Genomic DNA, 16,547 nt, shown 5'->3' with positions numbered 1-16,547 from the left:
GTTTCATGGAATAGGAGGGGACTCTGTCAAATGGCGAGTGACCTGGACTGCTGACCTGCTTGTGAACACCGCTTCATAACGGACACCGTGTACCTTGCCAACTCCGTCTCTTCCATACCACCTCCAAATCCTAATTCCAAACAAGATAAATGATATGCAATGCCCCCAAAAGTGCTGTCCTGCCTCCAGCCTTGGGGCCTTTTATGTTCTTTCTTCTGCCTCAAATACCCTCATCTACTCCTACTCCCTTTGCTTGACTTTTCAGCCTGCCGAGTCCAACTTACAGGTCACCTCCTCCAGGAAGGTGAGCCCACTCCCCGGCCCACTTCTCATATGCACCCAGACTGGTCAGAGGCCCCACAGAACCATGCAGCTCCCTGACCTCACACCATTCACAGAAGATGGGGACCTGGAGCAGGGCATGGCCTGGAGTGAGAGGTCCACAATTCCTGTTGAATGACTGAATGGCAGGCTGCTGAGTTAGCTCAGTTTCCCTCAAAAATGACCTCAGCACATTCCTCTAGATGAATTTCTAGGTTAGCCCTGAAGACCCAAGAGGTGCTGCCATAATGGGGGAGAGCTAGGCAGGCAGGTGGGGAGGGTTGACCCCGGGGAACAGTGGTTCCCTCAGAGTATTAAGAAACACCAAAGTCGGCCTTTTGGTCTGTTTGAAATCAGTATCTGGATGAAGGTATCATGAGACCTGGGGATTGCACATTTCTGGGAAAGTTACGTAATACTGATAAAGGGATCCAGTGTCAAACGGGCTTTCTACAGAGCAGGTCTCGGTTAGAAGCAAGACCCTAGAAGTGCCGCGTGCATGACCACAGTGGGGGACACGCGGCTGGGGAGCTGCTCACGAAGCAGAAGGCTGAGGTGCCTGGTGTACAGCCCCCAGCCTGAGGCCCCGGTGACAGGCTGCCAGGCACAAGGAGTTCCCTGCGGGCAGAGTAAAAGGGAGGTTTTAGTGCGGACACAGGATCCTCAGAGTGCAGGGTCAGCTGCCCACCATGGTCACTATGTGGCACCAAGCTCCCAAGGGGTTGCCTGGGGGAGGAGGGGATTCAGGCAGAGCTGGACACTGCAAGGGTCACCCAGGCTCTGAGAGCCTTAGATGATGCCAACCCTGGCCTGGGCCCCCGAGAACCTGGAGCAGGTAGTGGGGACGTTGGTCTCAGTCCTGGAGATACACACAGACACTTTGCTGCCAAAGGCTTTTATTGAGTCCCTGGTTTTGCCTAGGGCTCTGGTCAGGGTACCGGGCATGGCAGGAGTCCAGGCACCATCTTTTGCAGCTCCAGCTTCTCCTGCGGAAGGTGGGAGAGCTCCCTCACACCTGGCAGCCCTGTGTGCCATACTCCTGGAGGAAACTGTTGAGCTGGGCACAGGGTGTCCGATGGCGGGTGCTCTGGCACATGCGCTCAGAGGGCATCTCCTCGATCCAGCTGTTCGAGTCCAGCAAATACTGGGGGCTGTGGGTGAAGGGGCAGTCAGAAGGGTCACCAGAGGCTCAGGGGAAGACCCTGAGGCACCTGGCTTCTGAGGGCACAGGGGACTATTTCCCTCGAGTGGCGTGGGCAGAGCAGAAGACTGAGGGGTCCCAAGAACTCACTCTCCCTTGAGGTCGTAAGTGGCCCCGTCCAGACCCATGATCAGATATTCTTTCCCAGGTTCCAACTGAAGGCGGCAAGAGGCTCGGACCAGGAAGTTTCTGGTCTGATCAGTGGTGGCCCTGGCATCCTTGGCTGAGGGGTGAAGGTCCACAGAGTCATCAGAGGGGAAGAGGAGGGGCAGGACAGAAGGGGGCCGGGGGGCTTTGCGCCAAGCCTCCATTTGACCCTCACCACTTCCAGCGGGCAGGTGGGACTGCCTTCCTCTCTGTGGACAAGCCCAGGGCTTCTAAGAGGCTGAGGGGCTTTGAGCTCAGAGTGGCTACAGTTTCACTCTTCCAGGCACCAAGGCCCCAAAGCCAGACCTCAGCTCCCCAGTATGCCCCCCAGCCCTGCCCACTTATTGTCCCCCCTCTTACTGAAATGCAGGACTTGGGAGATACGGGTCTCAAAGAGGCGGAAAGCGGCCCTGCTGTCTTCTCGGAGAACCTTAACCTGGAAGCCTGTGGGGAGTTTAGGCGAAGGGAGGGAAGGTTAGTTATCCTGAGGCTAAGAGGACAGGAGGTCAGTGCAGAGTGACAAGGCTGCCCATGGGCCTGAGAGGAGCAGGCCAAATCTAAGAGACCTTGGGGGGGGGTGGTCAGAGTCAGGGTCAGGGTCAGGGCCAGGGCCAGGGCCCGGGCGGGAAGACTGACCGTAGTCCACTCGGGGAGAGTAGCAGGCGAATTTCATCCGGTAACCCTCCACGTCCTGCTGCCCACGCTCCAGGGCCCGGCGCTGTCGAGGGCACTTCCCTGAAGTCAGGGGCCCAGGTGAGATTGTGTAGGCCCCAGCCACGCCGCCTTCCCACCCCTGATCCCCGGCCCAGTGTCTCACCCTCAGCACACTGGCAGACATCCGCAGAGCACAACGTGGACAAGAATTTGCTCTTACGTGGTGCCCCATAAAACACAGAACACTTGTGCTCTGGAGAAAAGCAGAGAGGGGTGTTCGTTAGGGCACTCGCCTCTCCCTGCCTCCCCAGTCCCATGGACCCACAGGACTCCCTTGCCACCCTCACTGCCCCTAACCCCCACCTCCCGAGAGTCCCCGACGTCTCACCAGGGTTGTAGTAGTCATACAGGACAGCACTGGCTGGCTGTACCAGCCCCACGGGCACCTCCTGCACAGCTCCAAAGCCCACACACTCCCGGGAGGTGGGGACCTGCCATGGGGGCCGATGGGTGGAGGGACGTCAGGAACCCACCTCTGGGCCCTGCAGACCGCTATGATGGATTTGCTTGCCTGTTTGGTTCCGGTCGATCTTATCTTCAGTGTCCTTCACCATTTGTTACCTTCCAGCCTCGAGATTTCTAAAAACTGCTCCCCAAGGTCTCTGCTGACTTCACTGCGCACATGGTGACCTCACCCATCTCCAGGCCCTGAGCGGCTTCACAGAGGCTCACTTCATGGACACATCTTCACAAACCTCTCCCTACCCTCAGGGCTAGCTTCCAGACCACCCCTAATTCTGACCTGGTCATTTCTGACCTTCCTGCTTGTCCCTCACAGAGGCACAGGCCCCAGCGCAGGCCCTTCCCCTTCTCTGTGCTCTCTTGGGGCAGTCTCACCGCTCCCCAAACTCTGCAGGCGCGTGGCTCCTGAACCAAATGTTCAGCCTGATTCTTGTATTGGGATTTTTACGGGATGTATTAAACTCTCCCAATTCCCACTGCCTGCCCTCCAAACCCACTCACCCTCTCCATAGCCTCACTGATACAACTAAGGCCTCACTTGTCTCCTAGGTACCACCAAGTGCTAGCCCTCTGCCGCCCTCTCTGACCCGCCACTCATGTAGGCCCTGATCCCTCTCCTCATGGCCACACTGCTCCAGTCCAGCCTGGTATCGCACACAAGTTTCCTTCCTAAGCTGCACGGTGAGCTCCCTGACTTGACATCTTCCTCATTGTCTTCAACCAGACTCCTCTGCCTGGCTTCTCTAGCCAACAGGGTCTGTCCCCTCTGCACACAGGGCAGGGAGGGCCTCCCCGACCCACAGACACATGGCGAATGGATCACAGTATTAACACGCCTTTTTCACATTTCTCTCCAAAGGTTACAATAAATATTCAAAAAAATTTTGGAGGGCCATCAGAGAGTTGATAACTGTGTGTTAGTCAAATTCGGCCATGAGAAAGAAAAACAACAACTCTTCTGGGTCCACCATCATTATAAAAACAAAAACAAAACACACTTGAATATCAAAACGGGAAGTTCAACAACAAAAAAGCCGTCCCTCACGATGAATAAATTCAAATTTAAGAAAGGCGCTCTCTCAAGCCCTCCCCGGCTGACTGGCACTGGACCCAAAGCCACCGAAGGGGCTCAGCCCCGCCTCCCTGCAGGCAGCGGGGAACCTCCCTGGCCAAGGCTCTGACCCCCTCCTGTCCTGTCTCCCTGCTCACTCCACAAGTTCTCTCCCAGAGCAGTAGCTGCTGATACACCTGCCTCCTGGGAATCCTCCTAACACCAGCTCAGGAAACCCAGTGCCAGCTGTGCGCCCCTCTGTCACCCTCCTTGCTCACCGAGTCGAAGTACAGCAGGACGTGGGGACCCTCGGTCTCAAAGTGGCTCACGTAACGGTCGGAGAGGGAGGTCAGCTGTGGGGAACGGGAGCCGGGAGTCACAAGGAGAAAGCCCCTGGCCGCTGGCATGTGACAGGGCTCAGCAGCTGGGGCTGCTGCAGGGATGGGGCAGGGCTCCTGGGGGCACAGGCGGCCCCTCTGGGTGGCTGGTCACACCTTCTCCAGGTCAGCCCGCAGAGCATGGAATCCACTCAGGAGGGTGATGTCCGCAATGGCCATGCCTGACAGCCCCACCTTGCCAGCCCGCCTGTGGAGACATGTGCCTGTTGTCTGGGTCACCCCCCGCCTGGTGCCAGGCTGCAGACACCCAGCCCCGACCTCGGCCCCGCCTCCCTCTCCAGCCTGGCAGCACCCAGACACCCAGGGCCACCCCAGGGCTCACCAGATGCACACAGTGTACTGCACCCTGGATTCCCGTTCCTCAGCTGCCTTGGGGGCCTCCCTCCTCCGGCGGTTCCTCCGACCGTCAAATAGCTGTAGGGGTGTCACGGGCCGGGAGTGGGCCTCGGGGTCATCCCCGGCTGGAGAGTCCTCATACTCGTAGTCCTCGTAGTCCTCCTCCGCCTCCACTGCGAGGGGACAGCACTGTGGCTCAGCCCTGGCACCACCCCCTCAGAGACCCACAGCCTGTGACCCCAACACTCACTCGTGTACTCGACGTGGCCCATGACCGTCACTTCAATCTGAAGATCCTGGCAGGTCGTGTTCGTCATGTCCATGACGTTGTAGCTGCGAAGGACCTGGTTCATCAGGGGGTGGGAAGGGGACATGCGGACACTTAGGGCCACAGGCCTCTCTGCAGAGCCACATGGAAGGGCTCTGGATCCCTTAGCTCCTGGGCTAAGAGCTTTGAGGCCTTCTGCCCTTTCCCATCCTGCCCCTGGACCTGTCCAGAAAAACAAATGGACTCAGGTGTTGGGTGACTGGGGGGTGCAGGGTCCTGGCATAGGGGCAAGCATTGTACAGAAGCACCGGAGAGGCTTTAATGGAAAGTTCAGGAAAGGCTCCTGGCCTAGGCTTGAAAGAGGAAAATGAGTTTGTCATGTGGGACAAGAAGATCCTGAAGGTCATTCAAAGCTAGGAGATGTGTGTACATGGGAGGATCTTTCCAACTGGGGAGGTGGGCGGGGCTCAGGCGAAAACAGAGGCGGGGTTACTGGGGAGGTGGGCGGGGCTGGGGAGTAAGCAGAAGAGGAGTTACTGGGGAGGCGGGTGCGACTGGAGAGAAAGCAGAGGAGGAGTTATACTGGATTTGGGCGCGGCTGGAGAGAAAGCAGAGAAGGAGTTACTGGGGAGGTCGGTGGGAGTCGGGGTGGGGGGTGGTGGGAAGCACATGAGGAGTTACTTGGGAGGTGGGCTGGGCTGGAGTGAAAGCAGAGGCGGAGTGACTGGGGACGTGGGCGGGGCTGGGGAGAAAGCAGAGGAGGAGTTACTGGGGACGTGGGCGGGGCTGGGATGAGACAGAGAAGTCTCCCGGGTCACAAAGCAAGGCTTAGCATGGTGGGGGCCGCTAAGATGGCCCCCGGAGTGGCAGCTGTGCTCCTGCAGGGATGGACTCTGTCAGCCAGACAAGAGACACAGAGGAAGAGAAGGTTTGGGGCTCAACTACGTCAGAGATGCTCAGAGCTCAGGGGAGACGCTTGGCTTGAGGGGCCAAGTGTTTGAGCATCAGCACTGAGGGCTGAAGGGGACCACAGGTGCCCAGAAAGAGTGGAGAGCAGAGTGAGGGGCACCTGCCCAGGACAGAGCACAGGCAACCGCAACCCAGGGGCCTCTTCCTCCTTCCCAGACCATGAGCTCTGCCCGCAGGTCTCCCACTCAACACCCCAGCTTCACCCTGATGGGCCTGCCTGCCCAGTGCCACCAGCTCTCACCTTCAAGGTTCCTTTGCTGTTTCCTCTCACCTCCACGTTAATCTTGCTTCCCAGGGAAAACTTTCACAAGCACAAAAGGGAAAGAGATGTCAGAAGGGCACACTGTTGCTTCAACTTATCTCCTCCACCAAAATAACTCCACCTCCTCTCCCCACCTCTCTTTTCAACACTTTCTACCTTCACCTGCATTCTCTCTCCACCATCTCCTAAACCCACTGTAGATTCTGCATGGATCATTTTCAGATCAGATAAATGAAGCTCAGAGGTTGGGTGACTTGCTACAGCTCACAGAGCCAGTAAGTCTTCCCACAGTTATCAGAAAGAGGGGCTGTGGGGATTCAGCAGGGGTGGGGAAGAGGGGATGGCTTCTGGCCTGGCCAAGGGAGGCCCAGGTGTCCCGGTCACCCAGGTGAGGGCACGGTTCACCTGCAGCTCCTCCTCCAGCCTGTGGACTTGGTGGTTGGTCAGCTGCAACACATGGGACTTGAGCCCACTGCGGCCCAAGGAGCTCAGGGTCACATTGAGCCCCTTCTCCTCGGCGGTGTGGGACGCAATCCAGTATGCAGACAGGGCGTCCAGAGCCATAACAGTGTCCTGGGGCAAATGGGCCAGGACTCAGGTACTCGGTCTCAGGACCAGCCACCCTAGAACCCCAGGACAGCCCCTACCTGGGTGCTGCGGAATCCCCCTTGGAAGCTGCCCTGGCGGGTCAGCCAGGATGCAGCCTGGTCGGCCAACTCAGCCTTGCCCTCCCATAGCAGCAGGTGTAGCAGGCCGTAGGCTGTGGTTTCAATCGACATGGCCGGGGCCTGGGGAATGGGGTCTGCTGGGCTGTGTGGAGCCGGAGTGGGTGACAGGACGTTGCTTGGAGAAGTGGTGACTGAGCCCCAGTACAGCTTATCTGGAGTGAAAGGAGACCCACAGGTGAACAGGGGAGGATCTTAGTCGTCTGACCCTTTGACGCTCCCCCTTTAGTCTCTCCTCATTTCCCAGTCACCCCTACTTATGCTCTGATTCCCTCCGAGGGCCTCCATTCATTCCGTATCTCCCTTTGGACATGCTCAGGGGTCTCAAGCTCTCCCAAGCCTCAGGACCACTGCCAGGACCCACTCACCACCGATGTCGTTGGCCATGGCCATCAGGTTGTTGTGGGCAACTCTCCGCAGGTCCTCGGAGGCCTCGGTCAGTGACAGGGCGTAGGCCGTGATGGCAGAGGCATGGGAACCCAGGAGACCAGAGGTTGCTTTCGCACCCAAGAAGGTGTTTGCTCTTGAGATGGAATTTTCCTGGTAGAAATTGGAGGGAAGGTCTGTGCACTGGGCTCCTGAGGGAAAGCAGATTAGCAAAGGGCAGACACATAGCTGCCTTACCACTCTCCTCAAGTGCTCAGAATGCTTGTCTGGGAGGACCGCCAGCCCGTGGTGAAGAGCGATGACCACGAAGGCCGTGAGCGCCACAGTCTCATCACTTCCCACTAAGCCTCCCTGGTTGAAGTGGGCAGAAAAGGAGGCACCAACCATGAGTGAGGAGAGGTAGGGCTACTCTTCCTTCCTATGCCCTTGGCCCAGCGTCCCAGCCCCATACCTGCATTTCCCTGTGGATAACAGGACAGGGCTCGTGGAATGAGCCATCATCCCGTTGCTGCGACAGCAGCCACGTGGCCGTCTCCTGCAGCTTTTCAGCAGAGCCGCCCACCTGATCCTGGGCCAAACTCAGTATCTTCAGCACAAAGGCCGTGAGCCTAGAGGAGATGAAGGCATTGCTGGGGATAGCCACTGGTCCCGATAAGGGGGAGGCCCCACTCCTGGTGGCTCCTGGCTATTTACCCTCCCATAGTAGCTGGCTCTGCCCCCACCAGCCCTGGCCCCTTCCATACACCCAGGACACTCCCCCAAACTCACCAGGTGCTACTGTCCCGATGTAACCAAGCCCCGTAGGAACCATCTCTTTTTCGAAACTCCTGGATCCGTGTGTAGCCTTGGAGAGGAAAGGTGGCTGAGGTCACACCCACTCCCCTACTGCTGTGGCCAGGCCATGCTCCCCATTTCCACGGGGGACCGCATCTCTCTTCCCTGCTCTAACCACCAGGGCTGCCCAGCTTCCATTAATTGCCCTCCCCTGGCCCCGACTCCTGCTTGCCGCTGCACTCAGAACCTTTCTGGATGAGATCCACAGCGCGATCCTTGGTCTCAGGGGGCAGCATGCTCCACTGCTCAGTCTTATCCAGGTAGCGGGAAGCAGCCAGTGTTGGAGCCAACAGGGTCATGGTTTGCTCCGCGCAGCCTTGGGGAAGCCTCAGGAGGGAGGCCAGGCCTCCTGGTGACAAGGCCCCCTCAGAGCCCAATGCTTCCAGTGGATCCGAGGCTATGGGGAGGGACAGGATGAAGGGTCAGAGAGCAGGTCAGGGGGCCAGGGTCGGAGGGTCATGGAGTCTTGGGATCAACAGAAATGCCCAGGTTTCCCATGAATCCAAGAGAGACCCCCGGGAAGGGACTGGAGGACACACCCACCTGTGACTCTGACGAAACTCTTGAAATCTCCTTCAGGGATAATATTGGGATCAGAGTTGCCAGGAATTTCCAAGGTCCGGCCTCGGGGGTCTGGGAAGATGAGGGGAGTCAGCGGTCTGTCCTGCTGCCCACGCCCTCTGCCCCCTCCCATCTCCAGGACACTGCTGTCTTTGAGTGGAGGTCACTCACCCAGGGGGTTGAGTTCATAGACCATCTCCTCCCTGTGAAGGGCCCCTTCTCTCTGTGGAGGGGAAACGGAGCTGTGAGAGATCACACAGGCTACAGCCTGTCCCTCCCAGTGCACACTCCTCAGGACTTGCAGTTGGAACTTCAGGGACACAGTGGGGCCAGGATTGTGGAAAGTGCAATGGACCAAAGCATTGGGTTTTGGGGGTGGCCTCAGCCCAATTGCAGGGAGAGGGCCAGAGCAGGGGATGAATCTGGGAGCTAGGGACCTAGATTCAAGGGTGTTCCATTCACCTCGACTTGTAGAATCTTAGATATTGCATCCCCCACAGGGAAATCTAAGGATCCTCGAGCCACCACCTTCAGGGACACGGCAGCAGCTGCGATGGGCACCACAGAGAAGCCAACGGGCCGGGCAGAGCCCGCGGGCACCTGCACCTGCTGGGCGAGCCCTCCACCCCCGGCCAGGCACAGCCCCTCCACTGGGGACACGTGGACGCTCACCTGAGGGCAGGAAGACGGGGAGGGCCAGAGTCCCAACCCAGTTAGGCTCCCCACCCTCTCCTGCCCCAGTCCCCCAACACCACTGTGCGCTCAGCCCCCAAGGGGCCTCACGGTCAGATCGCTATCCAGGTAGTTGTAGAGGACAGGCCGCAGCTCGAGCTGCTCAAAGCGGCGGACAGAGACCGGCAGGCGCAGATGCATGTGGAATTCACGGAACACTCGGAGGCGGGCCGGGGTGGCCACACACAAGCCTGATGGATCAAGGGCACATACGAGAGGCCTGGGGGCATCACACCCAGGGGAGCCCAGCAGTGAGGGGCAGGACCCGCCCCTGGTCCCCCCACTTCCCACCCATCCCCTGCCTGCCGCTGCTCTCTGGCTTCAGGCCCCATGCTCGGCATGCAGACATCTCCAGGTCTCTGCCCCTCCTTCCTGTACCAAGAGCTAAGGACCAAGCAGGGAGCCTCAGACAAGGGAGCATGGAAAAGGGAGGCCAGGGGCCCAGGCAGGGTGACCGCACCTGTGCTTTTGGACAGGCTCACGCCATGGATCTCCCACGTGGTCAGAGAGTCCGGGAGCAGCAGTCGCAATCTGCGGTGGGAAAGGTGAGAAACTGGGTCACACGCTGGGCAGGCCCCAGACTCAGCCCAGAGACAAGGCCAGGCCCCGCACGCGCCCTCACTGGGAGAAGCGGTCCACTTCTTCCACTTTCCAAAGCCAGTTCTCGGGGAAGAAGCTGCGCACGGGGATGTCATCCTCTTCGATCAGGTCCTCCTCCTGCAGGAGCTCCATGGCTGTGGGGGCACACCGTGGAGGGTGGTGAGGAGGGGGCCGTCCTGACCCTCCAGGGGCCCCGGCCAGTGCCCCGGACACCCAGCCCCTCACCTCGGGCCAGGCCCACCTGGCCCCTGGTCCGGGCCTTCTTACGCAGGCTCTCAGCAAACTGGCAGCAGGACAGGAAGGGCTCGCGGCAGGCCGGCTGCTGCACCCGGGCTGCCCGCTTCTCACAGGTGCGCTGCATGGGCAGCCGCGTCAGCCCGTCCTGGCAGCAGCGCTTAGCGACGGGGGAAGTGTACTGGCCCACTGCAGGACCAGGTGAGGGTGAGCGTGAGGCACGCCTCATCCCCAACCCGACCTCTAGATGTACCAGGACTCACCCCGAGAGACCAGGAACTTGAGGGTGGTCCAAGCAGAGCACCTCCCCCCACTCACTTTCACCCCAGAACTGTGGTGTCTGGATTACTAGCCCGGACACCATGCACGGACTCAATCAAGAGCAGAGGAGCCAACGGGCAGACGTGCATCCCGAGCCTTGGGCCCTGCATATGCCTTAGTCACTCAGGTGTGTCCAACTCTGAGACCCATAGACTGTAGCCCACCAGGCTCCTCAGCCCATGGAATTCTCCAGGCAAGAATACTGGAGCCGGTAGCCATTCCCTTCTTGAGGGGATCTTTCCAACTCGGGGATCAAACCTGGGTCTCGTGCATTGCAGGCAGATTCTTTACCATCTGAGCCACCAGGGAAGCCCTAGAGAATTACATGGGCACCCTCAACTCACACTTCTCATGAATCGCCTTTTGGAAGTTCACATTTCTCTTTTTCCTAGACTTTGACTCCTTGGGACAGCTCAGACCTGGTAGAGAGCAGGACTGCAGTCAGCAGGAGGGTGCAGGGCCTCCCCCTCCCCTCTGAGTCTCCCCTCCCAGCCCAGCCCTTCCCACCCCTCCTCTTCCTGTCTTTCCACTTCAGGCCCCTCCTTCCTACTTACCCTCCCACGACCCACTCCCCTTCCTCCTCTGTCCTCACTCTTTCTGATTTCAGTCCGATGGTCTCCATCAGAAAAGGCCAGACCAGCTGCCTTGAACACTTGAGGAGCAGTGTCTCCACCGCCGGGACCACAGCCAAGGTCATAGCTGTTCATAGCTTCAAAGACCTTGCGAGAAAAGGCACAGATGCTGCCGAGACGAGAGTGGCTGTGGCCACAATCACATACTCAGCTGTAGGTGAGAGGGCAGGGTCCAGACAAGTACGAGAGAGACACAGAGAGCGGAAACAGAGGCCACCGGGGCCAAGGCTCGAGGGAGGAGTGGCAGCAGTCCAGCTGAGTGAGTTCTAGTGGCTGGCCTGGGGTTTGGGCAGCAGGAGGATGAGCCTCAGAGGGAAGGGAGGATCAGAGAGAGGACCTGACCAACCTTGACCATGTCGAGGGGTTTGTGGGACTTGCCACCCACAGCATACAGGGCCGTGTCCACAGCTCCCAGGGCCACCAGGGCTCGAGACTCTGTTTTCAGGTTGAGTTTCACAGTGTCCCCAGGACGATACGCCTTGGAACTGTCCACGTTCAGCTCCAGCTGGCAGAGGTGGCAGGTGGGGGGCAGTCGGGGTGGGGAGAACTCGCTCAGTCTTGTGCATCCTCAGTGCACCCTGAACTAAATCACCCCGTTTGCAGTCATGCAGTCTTCTCTCTTAATCCTCCCAGCACACGCACACACCCCATCTCTTCCGATGCCAGTTACCTTCCCCTCACAGCCTCCAGCCTGGACATCCACTCGCAGGGAGTTGGCCACCGGGACGCCCCCGTGATAGTAGAAGGCCACGAGGTGGAAGGAGGGCACCAGGTGATGGTCCACAAACACGGAGATGGAGGTCAGGTGGCTCCTGGGCTCTCGATGTACAGACACGATCTGGCCCCGGGACACGATCTGGAGGACAGCAGGCTGCTCCTCACTGCCCATCCCATGCCCTGAGGCCGCCACCCACCCTGAGGGCTCCTTCCTCTTGAGACCCTCCCACCCCATCTCCCGCTGTGGCCCCTCATGCGCACCATGTAGTAGAAGTAGGAGAAGCTCCCACTGTTGCCCACGGCTTGCAGGTTTAGGTTAAGTGTCTCTCCGACTTTAAGAGGTCGAGGATTCTGCCACTCAATGGACAGAAACCCAGAGCTTCTGGACAGGGGCGCTTTCACAGTGAGACTGCCTACCGCAGGGTGGGGTGAGCCTGCAGACACCTGGAGAGAGGGCAGGGGTCACAGGGTCAATGGAAAGGGCACAGGCACCCAGCTTCCCCCCCTCTACCCACCAGCCTGGGAACGTTCTCTCCTAGCCCACCCTCTCCCATGAGGGTGGGGTCCTACCGAGAGCTGCACTTCTGAGATGGTCCGAGGAACACCAATGGAGACAATGACTTGGCCACTCCCATCTGTGTTCCGTTCCAAGTCCTGGTTTTTAGAAGTCGATCCAGAAAACAACTTGGCAGACACTTTGACGGGAATGCCAGAGGCTGGGGAGCCTGACATGTCACGGACCAGGGCCTAGGTAGATGAGGGAGGGGCAGAGGGAAGGGTGCAGTCAGTGAGACTCGGCCCCCTCCTGCCCACCACCCCCAGTGCCCACTGCTCATGCTCCCCCTTCCAGAAGAAACCTGCAGCAGGAAGGGGACCCCAGGTATAAGCTGCTGCTTGGTTTTGCTTAGATCCAGGGAGAAGGGAGATGACACAAAACGCCAGGACGTGAGCTCTGCCTCCTCCATCTCTCCTCCTGCAAGATACAGGGTGGAGAGAGGTGGACACAGAGACCAGGGAAGAGAGAAGAAGGAAGGCTGGGGGCAGGGAAGGGGTGCTCTAGTGTTTCCCTCCAACAAGGCTGAACTCTTCAGGGCACAAACTGCCTTCTGTTCATCTCTATTTTTCCTGAGGCCACCACAGGACATAGCACACAGATGGTGTATAACACAGCTCTGCTGATAGATGTATGGATGATGGATAGATGGATGGATGGGTGGATGGATTGATTGATGGATGGAAGCAGGAGATGGGTGGCTGGAAGGCTGGATGGATGGATGCATGGATGCATGGAGGGATGGAGGGATGTGTGATGGATGGAGGGAGAGATGGATGGATGGGTGGATGGATAGGTGGATGGGTGATTAGATGGATGGTTGGGTGGATGGATGCAGTGATGGGTGGATTGATTGAGGGATGCATGGATGGATGGAGGGATGTCTGGGTGGACGGGTAAAAAATAATACACTGAGATGGTGGAAGGACCCCTTCCCCAGAAAAAGCCCAGAAATGGAGCTGTAGAGATACAGCTTCTGGGTCTTTCCTGGCTTTTTGTCCCAGCTGAGATGAAGCAAGGTGGTGTTGGTGCTAGAGAACAGAGGGTCAGCTCAGAGGTCAGCGGTGAGGGTCCAGGGTTATAATCAGGGGAAGCCACTCACCTGGAGACTCAATAACGGCTGCTGCAACATACAGGCGCAGCCCTGGGAGGTCATCAGTGCTAATATTAAGCTTCTCCAGCACGCCCTGAAACTCAGCCTTTTGCAGGGAAATTTGGCACTGGCCATCCACCAGCTGGGGCAAAGAAGACAGGACAGAGAATGAGACTCGAGTCTCCCTCCTCATCTCCTCACGCCGCCTCACTCTCCTCACCCACCTCACGCACCTCAACCCTCCTTCCTACCTTGGTCTGACTCTCCAGGCCCCGCAGGAAAGTCTTTTCACCGTCCTCACCCAGGAGCCCAAAGCGCACATATGCCACCCCCTGCACCGGCTTTCCGTAGATGTACCTGCCACCGAGGAGAGATTCGGACGAGGGGCTGAGGGCTGGGGCGAGGGAGGGAAGTGGGGTTCCACAGCACATTCACGCTGCATGGGGCATCCTGGGATCAGGCCCAGTGTGAGGGACCATGTGTGAGGGGGAGTTACCTGGCCTGGATGATCATTTGGATGTCACTAAGAAAGCCAGGCGTTGTCAGGATGTAGGGGTTTTCAGGAATGATCTTCACCTCAAAGTTGGGAAGAACTGACCCAAGGCAAAGGGAGGGCAGATCAGACTCTCATGAAAGGACCCTTAAAATATTATCCTCCCCTTGGGGTTGTGGCAGCCGCATCTCCCTTCCCTGGCCCTGCACCCCCCACCTCTGCTCCACCCCTTCCTCCTTGCAGAAAAGGGGCACTTGTCCTTGCCATCTCCAGCTCTCACCGTATTTCTTCACCTCAAACTGGGTGCTGCTATTGGAATCCAGGCTGTCTGAGAATCGGGCTGAGATTTTCCATGTTCCTGGCCTGAGGACGGACAAGGGAGAGACTCAGCCCACTCGTGCAAAAGGCCCACTGACAGCCAGTGACCCAGCTCCCTAGGAAGAGACTATGGGGTGATCCAGGGGCTGAGGGAGCTCAGAACTGGACCATGTGCTGTAGTTGGCCAGCTGGGGGAAGTGGGAGTTAGAGAAGTGTCGGTGGGAGCAGTCCCTGGGAGGAAATGCTCACTCTGAGATGTCTGGAATCAAAAAGCTGTCCTGGAAGATGGAGGAGGGAGCAACCACTTCCCTTTTCTGCACGCGGAAGCCTTGAGAGTTCTGCAATGGGAGTGAAGCGGTCACAGCCACAGGCCAGTTCAGCAGCCCTGGCCCCTTAGGAAGGTCAGAGGTCGGGGGCTCACCTCCACCATGACCGTGAGGATGTCAGTGGCCGGGCGCATCTTCTGATCCAGAGCAAAGACTCGGTAGCGAACTGGAAATGGAGTAAGGAGGTGGAGATTGTGTTTGAGTTTAATGGTTTAGGGGATTGGGTAATTTACGACACGGGAGATTCTGGGTTTTTTAGTGAGGAGGCCATGGGGATTGCAGCTTTATATAGCTATGGGACTTGGTTGGTTATTGTGACTGAGTGGTCTTTATTAATTGGTGTTGTGGAGGTGAGCAGGAGCCATGGGAGGGTAGGCCCTGGACCCCGGACCCCCTCCCAGAAAGCGAAGGGAAGGAGAACAAATGTCTGTAAAGCAGCCTTCCTGTGAGGTGCTTCAGGTTATCTCACTCAAGTGGCTGGGAAGGCATGAAAGGTGGAGGCCCTGGCGCCAACTCACCCCGCTGGCCAGGGTTATAAACGGGCTGGTCCGTCTGCAGAAAGAGGTGCCCCCGGCGAGAGGAGAACAACAGGTTGACACCCTGCATGTCTGTCTGTTTGGACAGAGAGTCCCTTAGCCATGAGGACTGCACCATCAGCTGCACCTCGGGGGCTCTGCGGAGGAGATGGAGGAAACAGACCCTGGCCTGTTCCTGGGGGATCTGGAAGAGAGGGAGAGGGAGTGGGTGAGAGACAGAGCAGAAGGGGAAAGACAGACTGAAACACAGAGGAACACAGGGCTGGGAGGGGAGGAAGGGAGCAGGGCGATGAGAAGACAAAGATGTTTCCAAGAAGACAGAGGAGAACAGGAGGGGCGCTGGGTGGCACTGGGAGGGAGTAGGCCTTTACCGGGATGTTGAGGAGTATGAAGTCTCGGTCTGAGCTGAGGCTGAAATCCACCTTCGGGGAGCAGAGCTCATTAACATGGGATGGGTTCCTCAGGAACACGGATCCTCTCACCACCTGTCCTGAAGGAGCATCCTGGAGTTTCACGGCCACAGACAGGGGGACCCCTATGCGAACCACAGAAGGAGAAAACAGGAGCAACCTGGGAAGAACAGGTGCGAGTCAACAGCCAGCCTCCAGCCCTCCCCCCGAATCAGGACCCTCTGAGCCCACTCTCCCTTCGCCAGCCCTGGCCCTGTTCAAGCTCTCCTCATCCTGCCTCCAGGACCTGGGCTTCTGCAGAGACAAGGCGAAGAAGCAAGATGCCCAGATCAACCCCCAGAGGAGCCTCATGGCTGGAGGACCCGAGGGGTTCAGACCCGCCTGCTCCTTTCTGGTTAACCCAGGGCTTGGAGCAGAGTTTTGACTCAGAGCCTTGCTCCTCCCCTGGCCCAGATAAGCCGGGAAACCACGTGACAAGCAAGAACTGCAACTGGCCCCAGGCCCAGAACTGGGAGGGGGCACCCCGGACACCTGGGTCTCTTGAGGGAATCATGGACTCAACTGAGTCCTTCCCTGTTAACCCTCTCATCCCAATGCCCCGGGCCCCAGCACTACTGCCTGGGTCTGGGTGCCTGTGCATATAGCGTGCACACACATACATGTGCCCAGCAGGGCCCCACGTGGCTCAGCAAATGGTTCAGACACATGGCTCCTTTCTTGGTCCCACAAAACAAGATACTAAGAAACTTGTTTCTTACTATGTGTTCATGCATGCTTGGTTGCTTCAGTTGTGTCCAACTCTTTCATGCCAGGGACTATAGCCCACCAGGCTCCTCTGTCCATGGGATTTCCCCAGCAAGAGTACTGGAGTGGGTTGCCATTTCCTCCTGCAGGGGATCTTCCTGACCCAGTCTCCGGAACCAGCAGGCGGATTCTTTACCACTAA

At 58.3% G+C, this 16,547-nt stretch overlaps 1 protein-coding gene across 2 annotated transcripts; it reads right to left on the bottom strand.

Annotated features, from left to right (window-relative positions):
• Positions 1-1,095: 1,095 nt before the first annotated feature.
• Positions 1,096-16,045, bottom strand: LOC102402713 (complement C4). 2 transcript variants are annotated; one of them, XM_025267599.1, is made up of 41 exons: positions 15,888-16,045; positions 15,563-15,761; positions 15,174-15,375; positions 14,751-14,821; positions 14,579-14,667; positions 14,292-14,374; positions 14,015-14,111; positions 13,770-13,875; positions 13,528-13,660; positions 12,730-12,845; positions 12,443-12,619; positions 12,134-12,316; positions 11,826-12,011; positions 11,502-11,660; positions 11,116-11,242; positions 10,868-10,942; positions 10,194-10,391; positions 9,991-10,102; positions 9,829-9,899; positions 9,420-9,559; positions 9,099-9,308; positions 8,808-8,859; positions 8,619-8,708; positions 8,263-8,472; positions 8,010-8,085; positions 7,693-7,849; positions 7,479-7,592; positions 7,223-7,394; positions 6,777-7,009; positions 6,535-6,702; positions 6,109-6,168; positions 4,881-4,974; positions 4,617-4,803; positions 4,391-4,481; positions 4,175-4,249; positions 2,712-2,814; positions 2,487-2,576; positions 2,306-2,404; positions 2,030-2,113; positions 1,613-1,745; positions 1,201-1,472 (listed from the first exon to the last, which is right to left on the bottom strand). In XM_025267599.1, exons 1-41 carry the CDS (start codon positions 15,950-15,952, stop codon positions 1,331-1,333), a joined length of 5,229 nt encoding a protein of 1,742 aa, XP_025123384.1. In that variant the 5' UTR covers positions 15,953-16,045; the 3' UTR covers positions 1,201-1,330. The 2 variants fall into 2 exon arrangements, with proteins under 2 accessions (XP_044784640.1, XP_025123384.1); XM_044928705.1 differs by lacking the exon at positions 1,613-1,745 and having other exon boundaries at positions 1,096-1,472.
• Between the last annotated feature and the right edge of the window lie 502 nt (positions 16,046-16,547).

This window comes from Bubalus bubalis, chromosome 2, assembly GCF_019923935.1.
Source record: "Bubalus bubalis isolate 160015118507 breed Murrah chromosome 2, NDDB_SH_1, whole genome shotgun sequence".
Lineage (NCBI taxonomy): Eukaryota > Metazoa > Chordata > Mammalia > Artiodactyla > Bovidae > Bubalus > Bubalus bubalis.
The sequence above is the reverse complement of the archived record's forward strand: the minus strand, read 5'-3'. Positions and strand labels throughout refer to the sequence as shown.

Excerpts from the sequence above, each read along its gene's own strand:
- LOC102402713 (XM_044928705.1), bottom strand. The coding sequence starts at position 15,952 with ATGAGGCTCCTCTGGGGGTTGATCTGGGCATCTTGCTTCTTCGCCTTG. Across the intron at positions 10,103-10,193 it reads CCAGGTGGGCCTGGCCCGAG|CCATGGAGCTCCTGCAGGAG; the intron begins GTGAGGGGCTGG and ends GTGCCCCCACAG. Across the intron at positions 6,169-6,534 it reads GGCTGGAGGAGGAGCTGCAG|TTTTCCCTGGGAAGCAAGAT; the intron begins GTGAACCGTGCC and ends TGCTTGTGAAAG.